Source organism: Sitophilus oryzae, unplaced genomic scaffold (genome assembly GCF_002938485.1).
Source record: "Sitophilus oryzae breed Bouriz unplaced genomic scaffold, Soryzae_2.0 scaffold_1745_pilon_pilon, whole genome shotgun sequence".
In the NCBI taxonomy this organism is placed as follows: domain Eukaryota; kingdom Metazoa; phylum Arthropoda; class Insecta; order Coleoptera; family Curculionidae; genus Sitophilus; species Sitophilus oryzae.
In genome coordinates this window covers 575958-590180 of record NW_022146441.1, presented here as the reverse complement: position 1 = coordinate 590180, position 14223 = coordinate 575958, and the positions used below count along the sequence as shown (strand labels likewise).

At 35.3% G+C, this 14223-nt stretch overlaps 5 protein-coding genes across 7 annotated transcripts; 3 read left to right on the top strand and 2 right to left on the bottom strand.

The window, feature by feature from the left end:
• The first annotated feature begins 94 nt into the window (after positions 1-94).
• On the top strand, positions 95-1959 carry LOC115881956 (uncharacterized protein DDB_G0290685-like). 2 transcript variants are annotated; one of them, XM_030899710.1, is made up of 3 exons: positions 95-824; positions 948-1526; positions 1728-1959. In XM_030899710.1, exons 1-3 carry the CDS (start codon positions 140-142, stop codon positions 1844-1846), a joined length of 1383 nt encoding a protein of 460 aa, XP_030755570.1. In that variant the 5' UTR covers positions 95-139; the 3' UTR covers positions 1847-1959. The 2 variants fall into 2 exon arrangements, with proteins under 2 accessions (XP_030755570.1, XP_030755569.1); XM_030899709.1 differs by having other exon boundaries at positions 95-1526.
• Positions 1918-2798, bottom strand: LOC115881958 (histone deacetylase complex subunit SAP18). The gene is made up of 3 exons (XM_030899714.1): positions 2634-2798; positions 2349-2581; positions 1918-2290 (listed from the first exon to the last, which is right to left on the bottom strand). Exons 1-3 carry the CDS (start codon positions 2691-2693, stop codon positions 2107-2109), a joined length of 477 nt encoding a protein of 158 aa, XP_030755574.1. The 5' UTR covers positions 2694-2798; the 3' UTR covers positions 1918-2106.
• A 152-nt stretch (positions 2799-2950) lies between these two features.
• Positions 2951-4678, top strand: LOC115881957 (NEDD8-activating enzyme E1 catalytic subunit). Its single transcript, XM_030899711.1, has 6 exons — positions 2951-3346; positions 3403-3631; positions 3683-3859; positions 3909-4102; positions 4159-4365; positions 4418-4678. Exons 1-6 carry the CDS (start codon positions 3047-3049, stop codon positions 4643-4645), a joined length of 1335 nt encoding a protein of 444 aa, XP_030755571.1. The 5' UTR covers positions 2951-3046; the 3' UTR covers positions 4646-4678.
• Positions 4679-4897: 219 nt separating this feature from the next.
• LOC115881983 (phosphatidylinositol 3-kinase catalytic subunit type 3) lies at positions 4898-11373 on the top strand. 2 transcript variants are annotated; one of them, XM_030899750.1, is made up of 12 exons: positions 4898-5074; positions 5150-5338; positions 5406-5562; positions 5612-5989; positions 7833-8130; positions 8186-8341; positions 8403-8611; positions 8667-8885; positions 9077-9644; positions 10029-10224; positions 10285-10428; positions 10572-11373. In XM_030899750.1, the coding sequence occupies exons 1-12, from the start codon at positions 5004-5006 to the stop codon at positions 10801-10803; spliced, it is 2817 nt and encodes a 938-aa protein (XP_030755610.1). In that variant the 5' UTR covers positions 4898-5003; the 3' UTR covers positions 10804-11373. The 2 variants fall into 2 exon arrangements, with proteins under 2 accessions (XP_030755610.1, XP_030755611.1); XM_030899751.1 differs by lacking the exons at positions 4898-5074; positions 5150-5338; positions 5406-5562; positions 5612-5989 and adding an exon at positions 6045-6758.
• A 285-nt stretch (positions 11374-11658) lies between these two features.
• Positions 11659-14010, bottom strand: LOC115882048 (probable crossover junction endonuclease EME2). The gene is made up of 6 exons (XM_030899872.1): positions 13223-14010; positions 12999-13157; positions 12732-12938; positions 12463-12674; positions 12213-12408; positions 11659-12162 (listed from the first exon to the last, which is right to left on the bottom strand). Exons 1-6 carry the CDS (start codon positions 13967-13969, stop codon positions 12001-12003), a joined length of 1683 nt encoding a protein of 560 aa, XP_030755732.1. The 5' UTR covers positions 13970-14010; the 3' UTR covers positions 11659-12000.
• Positions 14011-14223: the final 213 nt, after the last annotated feature.

Below are 14223 nucleotides of genomic sequence, written 5' to 3'. Positions count from 1 at the left end.
TCCTTTTAACACACCAAATTTATTGTTTTACATCTCTTCTAGAGTAGTAATGATCGCAAAACAGAATGCATATAAATAAACGACATTTTTCTAACGGAGCTTATAGTTTTTTCGAACGACTTATACGAACGAACTCAATATGAAGTGCCAAATCATTATTTTAACTGTGCTTTTTATCGGGTACGGTATAACAGCCCCTACTACAGATGCTACCACTGAAGTATACGAGTATTGCGACACTGAAGAACCAGAATCAGTATCTGAACAAACTACTGACAGTCCTAACCAATCAACACCCACTGAAGAGGCCTTAGAATCGTCTACAACATTCCCAAACCCTCAAGGTCCTTCGAATGGACCACCAAATGGCTCAGAACCAGCACAAAACCCAGAGCAAGGTTCAGAAGGACCTCAGGGTAACCCAGAACCGGCTCCAAACAATCCTGGCCAACCTGGAGGACCATCTGGTCCAGAAAACGGTCTAGAACAACCTCAAGGAGAATCAGAAGCTTCTTCAGGTCCAGGAAATGAACAAGGACAAGAACAAGCAGCTCAAGAAGGCGCTGAGTCCTCTCAAGGTAACTCGGGACAATCAGGAGCATCAGAAAATAATCCTGAATCATCACAAGATGGATCCGAAGCATCTGGAAGTTCAGGAAATGAATCAGAATCAGCCCAAGATGGTTCAGATGCTTCTCAAGGTAACTCAGAACAATCAGGAGCGTCAGAAAATAGTTCTGGATCTTCCCAAGGAGAATCCGAATCGTCTGGAAGTTCAGGAAATGAATCAGGCTCAGCTCAAGATGGTTCAGATGCTTCTCAAGGTAACTCAGAACAATCAGGAACGTCAGAAAATGGTTCTGGATCTTCCCAAGGAGAATCTGAATCGTCTGGAAGTTCAGGAAATGAATCAGGCTCAGCTCAAGAAAGTTCAGATGCTTCTCAAGGTAATTCAGAACAGTCAGATGCTTCTCAGAGTGGATCTGAGGCTTCTGAAGGTAACTCAGATCAATCTGGAGCAGCTAGTGAACAAGCAAATGAACCAGAGGCTGAATCTGATGCTTCTGAGAATAACGGTAGTTCTGATGGCTCTGAGAATGGACAGGAATCATCCCAAGACAGTCAAGATCAGTCTGCAGGGGCAGGAAATGAATCTGGCGCCTCCCAAAAAGAAGAAGAGTCTTCTCAAGATGACTCAAATCAGTCAGGAAACTCTGAAAACTCGCCTAATGAATCTGAAGGTTCCCAGGACGATTCTGAGGTAAAATCTGAAGACAAATCTAACCAATCTGGAGATTCTGCTGGTGTTGAAGATGTTGAAGAGTCCGAAAATGATAATGATAGCAACTCTAAAGATGATGACAGCGATGAAGAAAAATCTAAGGAACAAAGCAAAGAAAATGATTCAAATGAAAAGGACAATTCCAAAGAAAAGAACAGTGATGAAGAGTCGAAAGAAGACGACGATGATGATGATGATGACGACGACAGTGACAGTTCTGACAGTCGAGAACAAAAGATTAAAGGTAACTAGTTTTAGTTCAATTATACATTATTTAAAAAAAAATAACTTTAACTACTTTTTGACACTTTAAAAACACTTTTTTAATATACAAGGGATTAAACTATTAAATAAAGAATTACAACTATGCTTAAATCACCCTGTATATTAAAAAAAAATATGTAACCATGTAGATTTTTATTAATTATCTTATTTTACTTTACAGAATACATTAAAGACAAACTGAAAGAAAAATGCACATGGTACAATTGCAACAAGTCCTGCAGAAACTCAAGAAAGCATGGTGGATTCTGTAAACGCGGAATTATTTGTACTTGCTACTAAAAACTTCACGAAAGCCTCACAGTTGTCACTTTATTTTGAGATTTAGTTATTTTTTTGAATATTCAGTTTTGCTTGTTAGTTAATAAAATATGCTTAATTTAGTTGGAACAGTATTATTGTGTTTTATTTTAGCCAGGTTATTATTAATAGAAAAAATATACTTATATATAATTTAAGTTAATTTATTTCTAGTCATATTTGTTTATAAAGAAATGTTTTACTTAATAATAAAAAAGTTATTAAAAATTAAGTATTATTATTTAGAAAGGTCTATTTCTGTTACCAAAGTTGTTTGAATAGTTCTTGCCTCTGTTAGCGTTCCAAGTATCAGGCGGGGTAATAGCTATATCCATATAATCTCCGAGAGTTATCCTGAAGTTCCCCAAAGTTTTCAAATCCTCAGAACCCTTAATTCCAGTCGTTGTACTTCCTATTTCTCTCATTCTATAAAAAAAACGTTAATAATAAAACAGTTTAAATCAATTTCTTAATAATTTTTTACCTATAAATAGGGTATCTTGTGTCTGGATACACTAAAGCAAAACTAAATTTTGTGCCCTTCCGTCTTGCTTCTGGATTCACTTCTTTAACCAGCTGAGTCAGTTCGTGTAGAGTCGCGTCTTTCCATGTGTAGATTTGTAATTCGTTTGTGGGTGTGTTTCCTTTGTTATATTCTGTTACTTTGTGATGCTGACCGCTCGACGAGACAAAAACTCTCAATAAAAATGGACATATCTAAAAAGAAACAGTAGTGAAAGCATTTGAACGAAATGAATTTAATTAGTACCTTTTGTCTATCGATAGAATCGTCCTTTTTTTCTTCGATTATTACATCTACTCCTGCCATATTATTAGATATATATTTTTCTTTAATTTAATATCAGTATCAATACAAAATACAAATGGGAGAAAATACCAAAAATGACGCCTAAATCTTAGGTTAAGTCTCCGAAAAAAACTCTTCCTTTTAGAAAAACTGGATTTAGCAAATTAAAAACTTTACGTTTGAGTTGACGCTAGGGCTCATTTAGACGGAGCCTACTTTGCTTACACAATATTCGAACCGCGGTCCTCAACCGAATAAAATCAAAAATAAAAAAAAGAAGAGTATTGTCAATGTCAAAAAAGTTTGGTTAGATTCGTTTGGCACTTTTTTCTGAAAAAAAAATCAAAAATACTCCGCTGAAATTCAAACTTTCCATGGAAGAAGTGAAGGAATCTCATCAAAAACGATGGATTCACTTGAAAAAAGTCTTGGAACGTCCGGGTCCCTTCACGCATCCAGAATTCGAGCCGTCCCCGGATATTCTGGACTTTATCCTGTCCACTTGCAAGATCCTCATTATAGGTGCTGGGGGGCTCGGTTGCGAGCTGCTCAAAGACCTGGCAATGATGGGCTTTAAGCACATCGATATCATCGACATGGATATTATCGATTTGTCGAATTTAAATCGGCAATTTCTCTTCAGGCACAAAGATATTGGTGTGTCTAAAGCACAGGTATTTTATTTCTTAAATTATGACTTAAATTTCGAGTAAACTGTATTTTAAATTAGGTGGCAGCGAACTATATCAATGCCAGGATAGCGGGATGCCAAGTGACTCCCCACTGTTGCCCAATAGAAGATAAAAAAGAGGATTTTTATAGAGGGTTCCATATCATTGTTTGTGGTTTAGATTCGATCACAGCTAGAAGATGGATCAACGGAATGGTGGTTTCTTTATTGAATTATGATGACAATGGGGTTTTGGACCAGTCAAGCATCATTCCTTTAGTAGATGGAGGTAAAATTATGGCTTATAATGTAAAAATGTCTCTAGAAGAAGTTATTTTAGGTACTGAGGGTTTTAAGGGAAATGCACGCGTAATTCTACCAGGTATGACAGCCTGTGTTGAGTGTACTCTTGATTTATATCCTCCCCAAGTCACGTATCCCTTGTGCACCATTGCAAATACTCCAAGATTGCCAGAACATTGTGTAGAATATGTTAAAGTTGTACAATGGCCAAAAGGTAAAAAAATAGTTTAAAAAAATAAAATATTATCTTAATTATTTTAAAGAAAACCCTTTTGGTGTTGCCCTGGATGGCGATGATGCACAACACACCACTTGGATCTATGAAAAAGCACTAGAAAGAGCCAATCAGTTCAATATACACGGTGTTACATTTAGATTGGTACAGGGTGTTGTAAAAAATATTATTCCAGCTGTAGCTTCTACAAATGCTGTTATATCAGCAGTTTGTGCCACTGAGGTATGCCTATATAGCAAAATTTAATTTAATTTTTAAAGTTGAGGCAAAATTTTAAGGTTTTTAAATTAGCAACTTCGTGTTGTACCCCTCTAAATAACTTTATGGTTTTCAATGATATTGATGGCATTTACACTTATGCTTACGAGGCGGAGAAGAAGGATAATTGTACTGTATGTTCCAATATTCCACATCCGGTCGATATCGATGATCCATGTAAAATGAAATTAAAAGATTTGATTGATTTTTTGTGTGAAAATATAAAGGTAGGAATCAGTTAAGATATCAAAACAGATAATTTGATCTGTTTTATTTCAGTTTCAAATGAAAAACCCCGGCCTTACTACCACAATCGATGGTAAAAGCAAAACGCTGTACATACCGACAATTAAAATGATTGAGGAAAGAACCAGACCTAATTTAAGTAAAACACTGATCGATTTAGGGCTTAGAGACGGCCAAGAAATCGTAGTAGCCGACGTCACAACTCCCACATCTGTGATTATTAAATTAAGATACACAATTAGCGATGTAGAAATTAATTAAATTTTGAGTTTTTTAAATATATTGTCAGGTGATCGCGTTTTTTATCGTTCGTGCCCTGAATTATTTCAAGAATTTGTCTTCCTTTCAGTTTTATTGTCTTTAGCTGCTGCAGGTGATATGTTCCTGCCAAAATTATTTAAGAAGATTTCTTCTTCTATCAGTTTCGTGGCCTTTAAATAGTATGACTATCCAGGCCATAGGAAATTTAAGAAGAAATTGACAACTGACATATGACATATGTTGTTTGTTGACTTTTCAAAATAAAATAAATATTTTTCTTTCCTGATGTAGAAATTGAGTATTGAGTAAAGTGGTTTTCGTTACATTACATTATAAATAATTCAGCTAATACTACACAATGGATGATTTAAGCGACAAGTTTTACTATCTTTACAGTTCCGACGTCACTTCTCGAATTCAAATTAAAATGTAAGTTTTTTAGCCCTTCCAAATATCGTATTCAACGATATATATATCGTATTCAACAATATCATATCATTTCAGAGGCACTTTGGAAGGTAAAAGGAAAAAGCCCACCTACAACGAGCTTCTCAAAGACCCCCATTTGAAATTTTGCGGCGTTTGTCAAGACAGATGTTCGGATTTGGTAGTAGAGACTCAAATATTCGATCAAAATGAACCATTATGTATGCCTGTGGCAACTGAATACAAACCCTTTACTACTAGATGGAAGTAAGTGAATTTTTATCCATAATATGTATAGAATAAGGGTGAATATGCCTTCTGTTTATTTTTATAGTTGGAATGAATGGATGCAGATACCTTTAGAGTTTTGTGATTTACCCAGAACGGCACAGTTAGCTATAACTATTTACGATTGTGCTGGACCAGATAAACTTATGCCTGTAGGTGGAACTACAGTGTCTTTATTTAGTAAACATGGAGTGTATAGAGAGGTACAAAAAAGTAAATAATATTGATCTTTGACTATAAATGTATTTCTAGGGTATGCTAGACTTGAGGGTTTGGCCTAATGTTATAGCTGACGGTAATTCACCAACCACAACACCAGGTAAAGGATACAACGGTAAAGTGCATGCGAACGATCAGATGTTTAAATTATCAAAGCTAGCCAAAAAGCACAGGAATGGTCACATACCGAAAGTGGACTGGCTGGACAGGCTCACGTTTAGAGAGCTTGAAGTTATAAACGAACGCGAAAAACGGTGTTCCAACTACATGTACCTGACCATAGAATTTCAAAAAACCATAGTGGACAATATACACCATCACATAGTTTATTTTGAACAAAGCGGAGAGGAAATTCACACTTTTAAAGCAAACGCTGACTTGGTTTTTGTACCCGATCCTGAAATAAGCAAGGTATGTTTACAGTATTTTTTTATTTATTTGTATTACCTTGGGTTAGTTCAAAAACTCAAGGTTTTGTTTTGATAAAATTGTTTTTGTTTAAAATATTGTCACAGCTCTGTGGTATTTGTTTAGTTGTTCAAACTATATCAGTAGTTGTCACATTTCTAGATAATGTGTATATTTTAAAGCAGTTATTTCACTGAGTGGGACTTTAGTAAATGAAAAATCCTGATAAGTATTATATCTCACTGATAAGCCTCAAATATATTTACTCTTATCTATATGAAATTTAATTTGAAATTATTTTGAGGAAAAGTTATGTGATATAATCTGTGATATTTTTATTTTTTTAGTGACAAAAAATATGCTTTATTTATCTATATAATTATTAATGAAAACTCGCGTATTGGCTAAAAATATGTCCAAAAATCTATGGGACACTGTCGCTGGGAAAATAATTAATCAAAAATACAAACAAGACATGTCTTGCGAGCTGTGCGAACACAAAATCAAATCTAGTGCGGTGAAGTGTTTGACCTGTCACAGGTATTTGCATAAAAAATGCCTGGACAGAGCTTGTATGTTGTTTGACGTTAGCCCGAACAACTGGAAGTGCAGGGACTGCGCTAATGTGAGCCCCAACAAGTTCGAAGCCAGTCTACTTAAAAAAGAAAACGAGGCTCTCAAGCAACAAGTTCTTATACTCACCAAGCTCGTGAGTGAGCAGGATGTAGTGAACTGTCTGCAAAGGGAGAAGATTGAGCAGTTTATGAACGTTGTGGGTGTGATAATTATTATTATTATTAGTATTATAAAGCCCCGTCTACAACATAACGTTTTATCTGGTCAGGTTTGCATGTTACTTATTACGGAAGACTTATACATTTGAACTACTTGCTTTAAAACGGGTCATAGACCTGTAGGAAGCGTCGGACGACTTGTATGGAAGTCAAGCATGAAATTTAAACGGTTTTACTTGATATTTTTGACTGACAGGTAAAACGCTGCGTGTAGACGGGTTTTAAAATTATTTTTTGGTTGGTACATTTGAACTACTTGCTTTAAGACGGGTCGTAGACCTGTAGGGAGTGTCGTACGACTTGTATGGAAGTCAAGCATGAAATTTAAATGGTTTTACTTGATATTTTTGATTGACAGGTAAAACGCTGCGTGTAGACGTGTTTTAAAATTATTTTTGGGTTGGTACATTTGAACTACTTGCTTTAAGACGGGTCGTAAACCGGTAGGGAGCGTCGTACGACTTGTATGGAAGTCAAGCATGAAATTTAAAGGGTTTTACTTGATATTTTTGACTGACAGTTAAAACGCTGCGTGTAGACGGGTTTTAAAATTATTTTTGGGTTGGTACATTTGAACTACTTGCTTTAAGACGGGTCGTAGACCTGTAGGGAGTGTCGTACGACTTGTATGGAAGTCAAGCATGAAATTTAAACGGTTTTACTTGATATTTTTTACTGGCAGGTAAAACGCTACGTGTAGACGGGTTTTAAAACTATTTTTGGGTTGGTACATTTGAACTACTTGCTTTAAGATGGGTCGTAGACCTGTAGGAAGTGTCGTACGACTTGCATGGAAGTCAAGCATGAAATGTAAACGGTTTTACTTGATATTTTTGACTGACAGGTAAAATGCTACGTGTAGACGGGTTTTAAAATTATTTTTGGGTTGGGACATTTGAACTACTTGCTTTAAGACGGGTCGTAGACGGTAGGGAGGGTCTTGTGACTTGTCTAGAAGTTAAGTATGCAATCCAAACGGTTTTACTTGATATGTTTTGACTCAATAGGTAAAATGATATATGTAGATGTGATCAAAATAATTTCATTTTTAGGACAATCTTGTAGAAAGAAAGCATCACATGCTTGCCAGATCTCTACGCAGCGGCCACAATGACAAAGATGCCAAACCAAACGCTGCAGTCAGAGACATACTTAACCAAATAGTTTCGTATCCACCTACTCAGCAACTGTCAAACGAAGAACAAGACTATTTGTGGAAGTACCGGTTTTACCTGAGCACTAACAAGAAGGCACTTGCCAAGTTCTTAAAGTGTGTGAACTGGAATCAACCTGATGAAGTGAGACAAGCTGAGCATATGATCAAAATCTGGCAGCCTATGGATGTTGAAGGTAAAAAAAAAATTATATGAAATTTGTTATTGTAAGTTTTGTTATTTTTTTTCAGATGCTTTAGAGTTACTAAGTCCAATATTTATCAATCCCTCGGTAAGAAGATACTCAATTTCTAGGTTACAGCAAGCACCAGACGAAGAGATATTTTTGTATCTTCTTCAATTAGTTCAGGCACTGAAATATGAGAATTTTGACTCAATTCAAGAAGGTTTTTATTTTAAGCCGGTACTGTGACTTATTATTAAACATTCTTTGTATTTTCTTTTTAGGCTATGCTAGAGTTATCTCCGGACATGAAGTGTTTGCACTAAACGAAGAAAATTCAGGTAGTTGCTTAGAAAAAAAAGACAGTAAAGAGAGTAATAGTACCATAACAACTGATTCGATCTTACAAAGGTCTTCAAGCTATAACCAAGCTGACAGGTTGGCTTCTTCTACTGTCAGTAGCGTAGTCGAAGCAGAGACAGGCATTATACAGGTAACATAACCTTAAAATTGCATTTTTAAAGCATTATTGTTAAATAATTTTTTAGCCTTCACAAAGTTTGCCTCCAAATTTGATGCAGAACGTTTGCACAGAGTCTGGCAACACTGACACCCTCCAAAGTCAATTGTACGACGAAGAACAGGATATTAACGATTTGGCATCGTTTTTAGTGTACAGGGCGTGTAAAAACTTCACTCTGGCCAACTATTTTTACTGGTACCTGCTTTTGGAGTGCGAGGACCAGGAAGGGACAATAAAACAAGATGTAAGTGTAAGAAAAAGTTTTTTTGCACACTGTATATTTGTTTATTTATATATAAAATGCATGATTTGTGAAATTTAGAATAAAAATGAGAACATAACTTTCACAAGTTAGTATTTTGAACAGTATATTAGTTAGAATGTCTTTTTATACATATCACGTCTATACACTGTTGCATAATATCTATTTTTTAGGAAGATGCCAGGAAAGTCTACTTGACAGTTATGAGGATGTTTTCGCAGGCTTTATTGAAGGGTTCTGATACAATGCAAGTGTTTAGAGCAACTTTAATGAAACAACAGAAGTTTATAGATAAACTAGTGTTGCTCATTAAAGCTGTGTCAAGAGAAAATGCGAACAGAGCCAAAAAAACAATAAAACTAAAAGAACTGCTTTGCGATCCACTGGCTTTCAAGTATAATTTCTCCGATTTTGAATCGATACCTTTTCCTCTAGACCCCGAAGTAAACATTAATGGTATAGTTGCTGAGAAAGCTATTCTGTTCAAGTCAGCAATGATGCCTTCCAAGCTCCACTTCAAAACGTCAGAAAATGAAGAATATGTTGCTATATTTAAATTGGGGGACGATCTGAGGCAAGATCAGTTGATTTTGCAAATGATCACGTTGATGGATAAGCTTTTAAATAAAGAAAATCTCGATTTGAAGCTGACTCCTTATAGAGTTCTAGCTACCAGCACTAAACACGGATTCGTACAGTATATCGAATCTATTCCTGTAGCTGAAGTGCTCACTGCTGACGGTACGTCAATTTTTTTCGTATATATATATACGGGGTGTGCCAAAAAGTTTGCGATAAATGGGAAATTTTTTGCGGATTTGCGATAAATTATTTATTTTTTGAAAGTCCCTGTATATTTATGAAATTATGTGTTTACACGTAAAATAAAATAATTTAATTTTACGTGTAAAAAATACCACCATGACTCTTATGGTATGATACATGTCTAAATAGTTTTTTTCCTATTATTTATCAAGCTGAAGAAATTCCACTGATAAAAAATCCATTTGTAGCTATCTTTTTGGCACACCCTGTACTAAATTTCTATGATATTCTTGAGATTCTTTAATTTTTATTGAGTTACAAGTAAAATTAAAAGAAAAAATTCAATTTTTGTGTTACCAGGGAGCATTCAAAACTACTTCAAGAAATACCATGCCCAAGAGAACGCCCCCTATGGCATTCAGCCTGACATAATGGATAATTACGTTAGATCATGCGCGGGATACTGCGTCATAACGTATATTTTAGGCGTAGGTGATCGACATCTCGATAATTTGCTTCTTACTAAGGACGGCAGACTGTTTCATATCGATTTTGGGTAAGAATATCGTAAAAAACACCCACACCCACACAGACGTTTTAATTTTTTTATTTTTAGTTATATATTGGGTCGCGATCCAAAACCCTTACCCCCGCCAATGAAATTGAGCAAGGAAATGGTCGAAGCCATGGGAGGGATCAATTCCGAACACTATCAGGAGTTTAGGAAGCTCTGCTACACCGCCTTCTTGCATTTGAGACGGTAAAAATACAAGTTTAATGTAGGGATGTCCAGAAATATCGATTTTTTTAAATATCGATACTTTTTTTTATAGTAGGACATCTCTACTTTGAGCCAAAAACAACGGTACATTTGAACTACTTTCGTTTTTTTAACGTTTTCAGCCACGCCAACTTGATGTTGAATCTTTTCTCGCTGATGACGGATGCTAGTGTGCCCGATATAGCTCTCGAGCCTGACAAAGCAGTGAAAAAAGTGCAGGACAAGCTGATGCTGGACCTGGGCGAAGAAGAAGCCGTGCATCACATGCAGAACCTTATAGACGCCTCCGTAGCGGCTGTGATGGCTGCCATCGTGGAGCAGTTCCACAAAATCACTCAGTACATGCGGAAATAAGGAAAGTTTGTATTATTTTTTGTGATAAAGAAATAATTAGTGAGTAGTTTGAATCGTATAGTCTTTGGTGAAAAAATTTGCAACAAATGTGATATTTTTCATTATTAAGCTCTGACCACTGACGTGACGTCTGACTTAAGCTTGGTTTTCATGCGTCCGTTATCCGTTGATAGCGTTTTCGCGCCACTTTTCATCCATAATTTTTTTACTTCAGCCCGTCAACGGAGAAGGATCGTACGATAACGGCCGTTTTGACACTTTTTTGGCAAATTTAATCTAACCTTAATAAAAATTCTAATAGTACAAGAGCTAACACCGTCGGGAAAACGAGAATTTTAAAAAAGCTGGTTTTTTAATATATCTTTTGCTATGCCCTCCTGACCACAGTGCGGGCCGCTTGGCTGCCGGTAGACTACTGCGGTTCACTACAGCGCATCACATCTCTACACGGTATCCCATTTTCGTGTGTTTTATGGAATTTCTCGTTTATGAGTAGAGATACAATGATGCGATTTTCACATTACTTTGCTACTATTTTATGAAACTAAATATGCTACACATAGGTTTGTCCTAGCCTCCTTAGTTCCTGAAATACAGAGCGAACTTGTGATGCGCAGTAGTGAACAGATGTTGAATACAGATATGATGCGCAGTAGTGAACGCAACGTCTACCGGCAGCCAGACGGTCCGCATTCTGTTCAGGAGAGCATAGCAAAAGATATATTAAAGAACCAGTTTTCTTAAAATTCTCTCTCGAAAACGTTGCTAGACTATAAGTAAAACGCGAAATCATTATGGAAATGAAAATATAAAATGACACCAATCACAAGCAAATCGTATATCCGATGAACGGAGGCATGAAAGTGCAATAAATTTAAAAACTGCGTAATTTTCTAACCAACCGAAGTCTTCCAATTCAACTAATAAAATTAAAATCTAAAACTTAATATTTTCCCCATTTATTGTAATTTTTTTGCTACAGACTGTACGATCTAGGATGGTATTAATAATTTATAGACTTAATTTTTTGTAACGTGTATTTGCTTAAGTAAAAACATTTATTTACAACTGTGTATAATAAGGTAAAAAAATAGTAACAAAGCTGTTTTTTTCTTTTTGTAAGACTGGTAGGTATAAAAATAATTAAGATATTAACGTTTGTACAAAAGAATTAAAATTAAAAAAAATATATATATATCATAAATATTCATTTTCTTCTGAAGTAAAGAATTTGTAAATTTTCCTGCTTAGTTCGGGCCCGATTCTTTTAGACGTGCTCATAGGCCCAGCAGCTCTTCTTACGGCGATGTCTTGTAACAATTTCTCACCTTCTGATTGAGTTTTACACTGATCATATGCCTGAAAATTATTTTTTTTGTGACTGGTATAAGTAAAACATCAACAAATACCTCTAGCAATGAAACCATTGTGGGGTAACGAGCTGTGATAGCCTCTGCAGTCTCTAAACTAGCTAAAGGAAACATCCTTATGATTTGAGACCATAATCTTCCCAAACCCATGCCGTTTTTATCGACTTTGACACAGTCTTTGTTGCTTCCATAAAAATATTCACTTTCTCTGCTCAGAACGTCAGCTTTTGCAGCCCTGGAATTATAATTAAGTTTAAAAAAATACCTATAAAAATTCTCTCTACGTTACTTATGAGGAATTTGAGCTACAGCTTTGGTACACTCCACTACAAAAGCAGCCAGGTCTTCGTACTTGTCTACAGGCCTTACATAAATATGTTTGCAGTAAATTTGTAATTCTACCAGTTCTTTATCTATTTCTTCTTTGGAAATTGTTGGTAAATCTTTAAATTCTCTATTAGTATTTTTACTACTAGGTATTTCACTGTCTTGCATTGAAGCCTATCAATATAAAGCGCTTTAAATATAAATATAACAAGGAAACAAAACTTTAAATACCTTAAATTCTCTATTTCTTTCGTTTTTTAAATAATTAAAAAATCTAGGTAAACCTAAAAGTGCTATTGTTAAATGATTAACTTCTGGTAAGGTCATAAAAGACTGTATAAGAACAATGAGTGTTTTTTGAACAACATGCTTCACAAATTCAGGTATTTCTATTACAAATAGATAATGTGACTCCTGTTGCATAACATGACTGAGAAGCTGCAAGAAAATGTGAATTAATAAAATATATTTTAGCTATATTATTACAGTGATATTTACATTATTTTGAACTGTAGGTATTTTTCGTGACCATGACACAAAATTTGGCGCTATTTGTGGGGATACTTTATAATTATAACTACTGCTTTTTAATCCAGTCACTACGACCTCACCATAGGGTTTTCTTGCTAATTGTGTATCAATATTTATTACTAAGTACTAAAAAACACATTTATATTTGATATAAGCAAATAATTTGAAGAGAATGTGAAAAAAATAACTACCTCCATACATTTATCAGGTTTAATATAATCTTCTACAACTTTTAAGGCATCTTTTAACTGTTTTTGTTGCTCTTTCTCGAGTTTCTGAAGTTCCTTTTCTCTGGCTTTCTGTATTTTGGCTTGTTCTCTTTCAATTTTTTTCTGTTCTTTATCAGTGTTGTCACGTTTTTTTGCCTTTTTCTTTTCAGGTTCAACTACATCTTCAGCTGATGAGTATTTAAAATTATCCAAGTTTGGTAGATTCTCTTCTGAGGAATTTTCCCAAGAGTATTTGTTGATAAATTCTTCAGAATTTGAATGTTGTTTAAACATATCTCCACTGATAAGCATCTCTACCTCTTTGCTGATATTATGCTCGGATACTACAGGAAATTGTTCCTCTTCTAACTGACGCACCCTGTTTAATACTGTCTCTATATCGTTAGAATCTTCACAAAAATCTTCCGCAGAAAACTTGTTCCTCCAAGAACAGCTGGGATTTGAGGTAGACGCTTTAGTATCATCCGTTTTCCGTTTTATCCTGCTCCCTAGCGGTTCTAATTTGATGTCTTCGTCTGAAAAATCGTCTAAGGAGTAAAAATTCTTGTTCGAACTGGAGGCTGAAGTCGAAGGAAAATCGTCCTTGGATAAATGGGTGTTTTTTGTGTATTTCTTTACAATTTCGTCTATGTCGTCGTTCGGTACTATAATAGTTTCGTCCGATTTACTGGAATCGCTAGAAATTTCAACGAAATTATCAACTTCCATTTTTGAACTCAAAAATATTTAAAAAAATTAAAATTGTGGTTAAAGAAAATAATCGTTAAGTTAGCTAGTAATAGTTTGGTTATAGAACTATAGTTGCCAGGGCTATCCTGTACAGCCACTTCTTTGGTTTATGGCCTGAACTGCTAGAACCTAGAATAGCTGTTACGGGTGGACTGAGCAACAAACGCCAGCAAAACCGAAAAAGACTAGAGATATAGAGGGATATTTCCTCCATATCTCTGTGTAATCCTAGC

What these genes read in the sequence shown, in the direction of transcription:
- LOC115881956 (XM_030899709.1), top strand. Translation starts at nt 140, where the DNA reads ATGAAGTGCCAAATCATTATTTTAACTGTGCTTTTTATCGGGTACGGT. An exon ending in TCGAGAACAAAAGATTAAAG is followed by an intron (nt 1,527 to 1,727) that starts GTAACTAGTTTT and finishes TTTACTTTACAG; the next exon opens with AATACATTAAAGACAAACTG.
- LOC115881958 (XM_030899714.1), bottom strand. Translation starts at nt 2,693, where the DNA reads ATGGCAGGAGTAGATGTAATAATCGAAGAAAAAAAGGACGATTCTATC. An exon ending in ATTCTATCGATAGACAAAAG is followed by an intron (nt 2,582 to 2,633) that starts GTACTAATTAAA and finishes GTTTCTTTTTAG; the next exon opens with ATATGTCCATTTTTATTGAG. An exon ending in ACAAGATACCCTATTTATAG is followed by an intron (nt 2,291 to 2,348) that starts GTAAAAAATTAT and finishes TTTTTTTTATAG; the next exon opens with AATGAGAGAAATAGGAAGTA.
- LOC115881983 (XM_030899750.1), top strand. Translation starts at nt 5,004, where the DNA reads ATGGATGATTTAAGCGACAAGTTTTACTATCTTTACAGTTCCGACGTC. An exon ending in AACATGGAGTGTATAGAGAG is followed by an intron (nt 5,563 to 5,611) that starts GTACAAAAAAGT and finishes ATGTATTTCTAG; the next exon opens with GGTATGCTAGACTTGAGGGT. An exon ending in CTGTTTCATATCGATTTTGG is followed by an intron (nt 10,225 to 10,284) that starts GTAAGAATATCG and finishes TTTTATTTTTAG; the next exon opens with TTATATATTGGGTCGCGATC.
- LOC115882048 (XM_030899872.1), bottom strand. Translation starts at nt 13,969, where the DNA reads ATGGAAGTTGATAATTTCGTTGAAATTTCTAGCGATTCCAGTAAATCG. An exon ending in TACCTACAGTTCAAAATAAT is followed by an intron (nt 12,939 to 12,998) that starts GTAAATATCACT and finishes ATTTTCTTGCAG; the next exon opens with CTTCTCAGTCATGTTATGCA. An exon ending in GTAGCTCAAATTCCTCATAA is followed by an intron (nt 12,409 to 12,462) that starts GTAACGTAGAGA and finishes TTATAATTCCAG; the next exon opens with GGCTGCAAAAGCTGACGTTC.
- LOC115881957 (XM_030899711.1), top strand. Translation starts at nt 3,047, where the DNA reads ATGGAAGAAGTGAAGGAATCTCATCAAAAACGATGGATTCACTTGAAA. An exon ending in TTGGTGTGTCTAAAGCACAG is followed by an intron (nt 3,347 to 3,402) that starts GTATTTTATTTC and finishes ATTTTAAATTAG; the next exon opens with GTGGCAGCGAACTATATCAA. An exon ending in TTTTGTGTGAAAATATAAAG is followed by an intron (nt 4,366 to 4,417) that starts GTAGGAATCAGT and finishes GTTTTATTTCAG; the next exon opens with TTTCAAATGAAAAACCCCGG.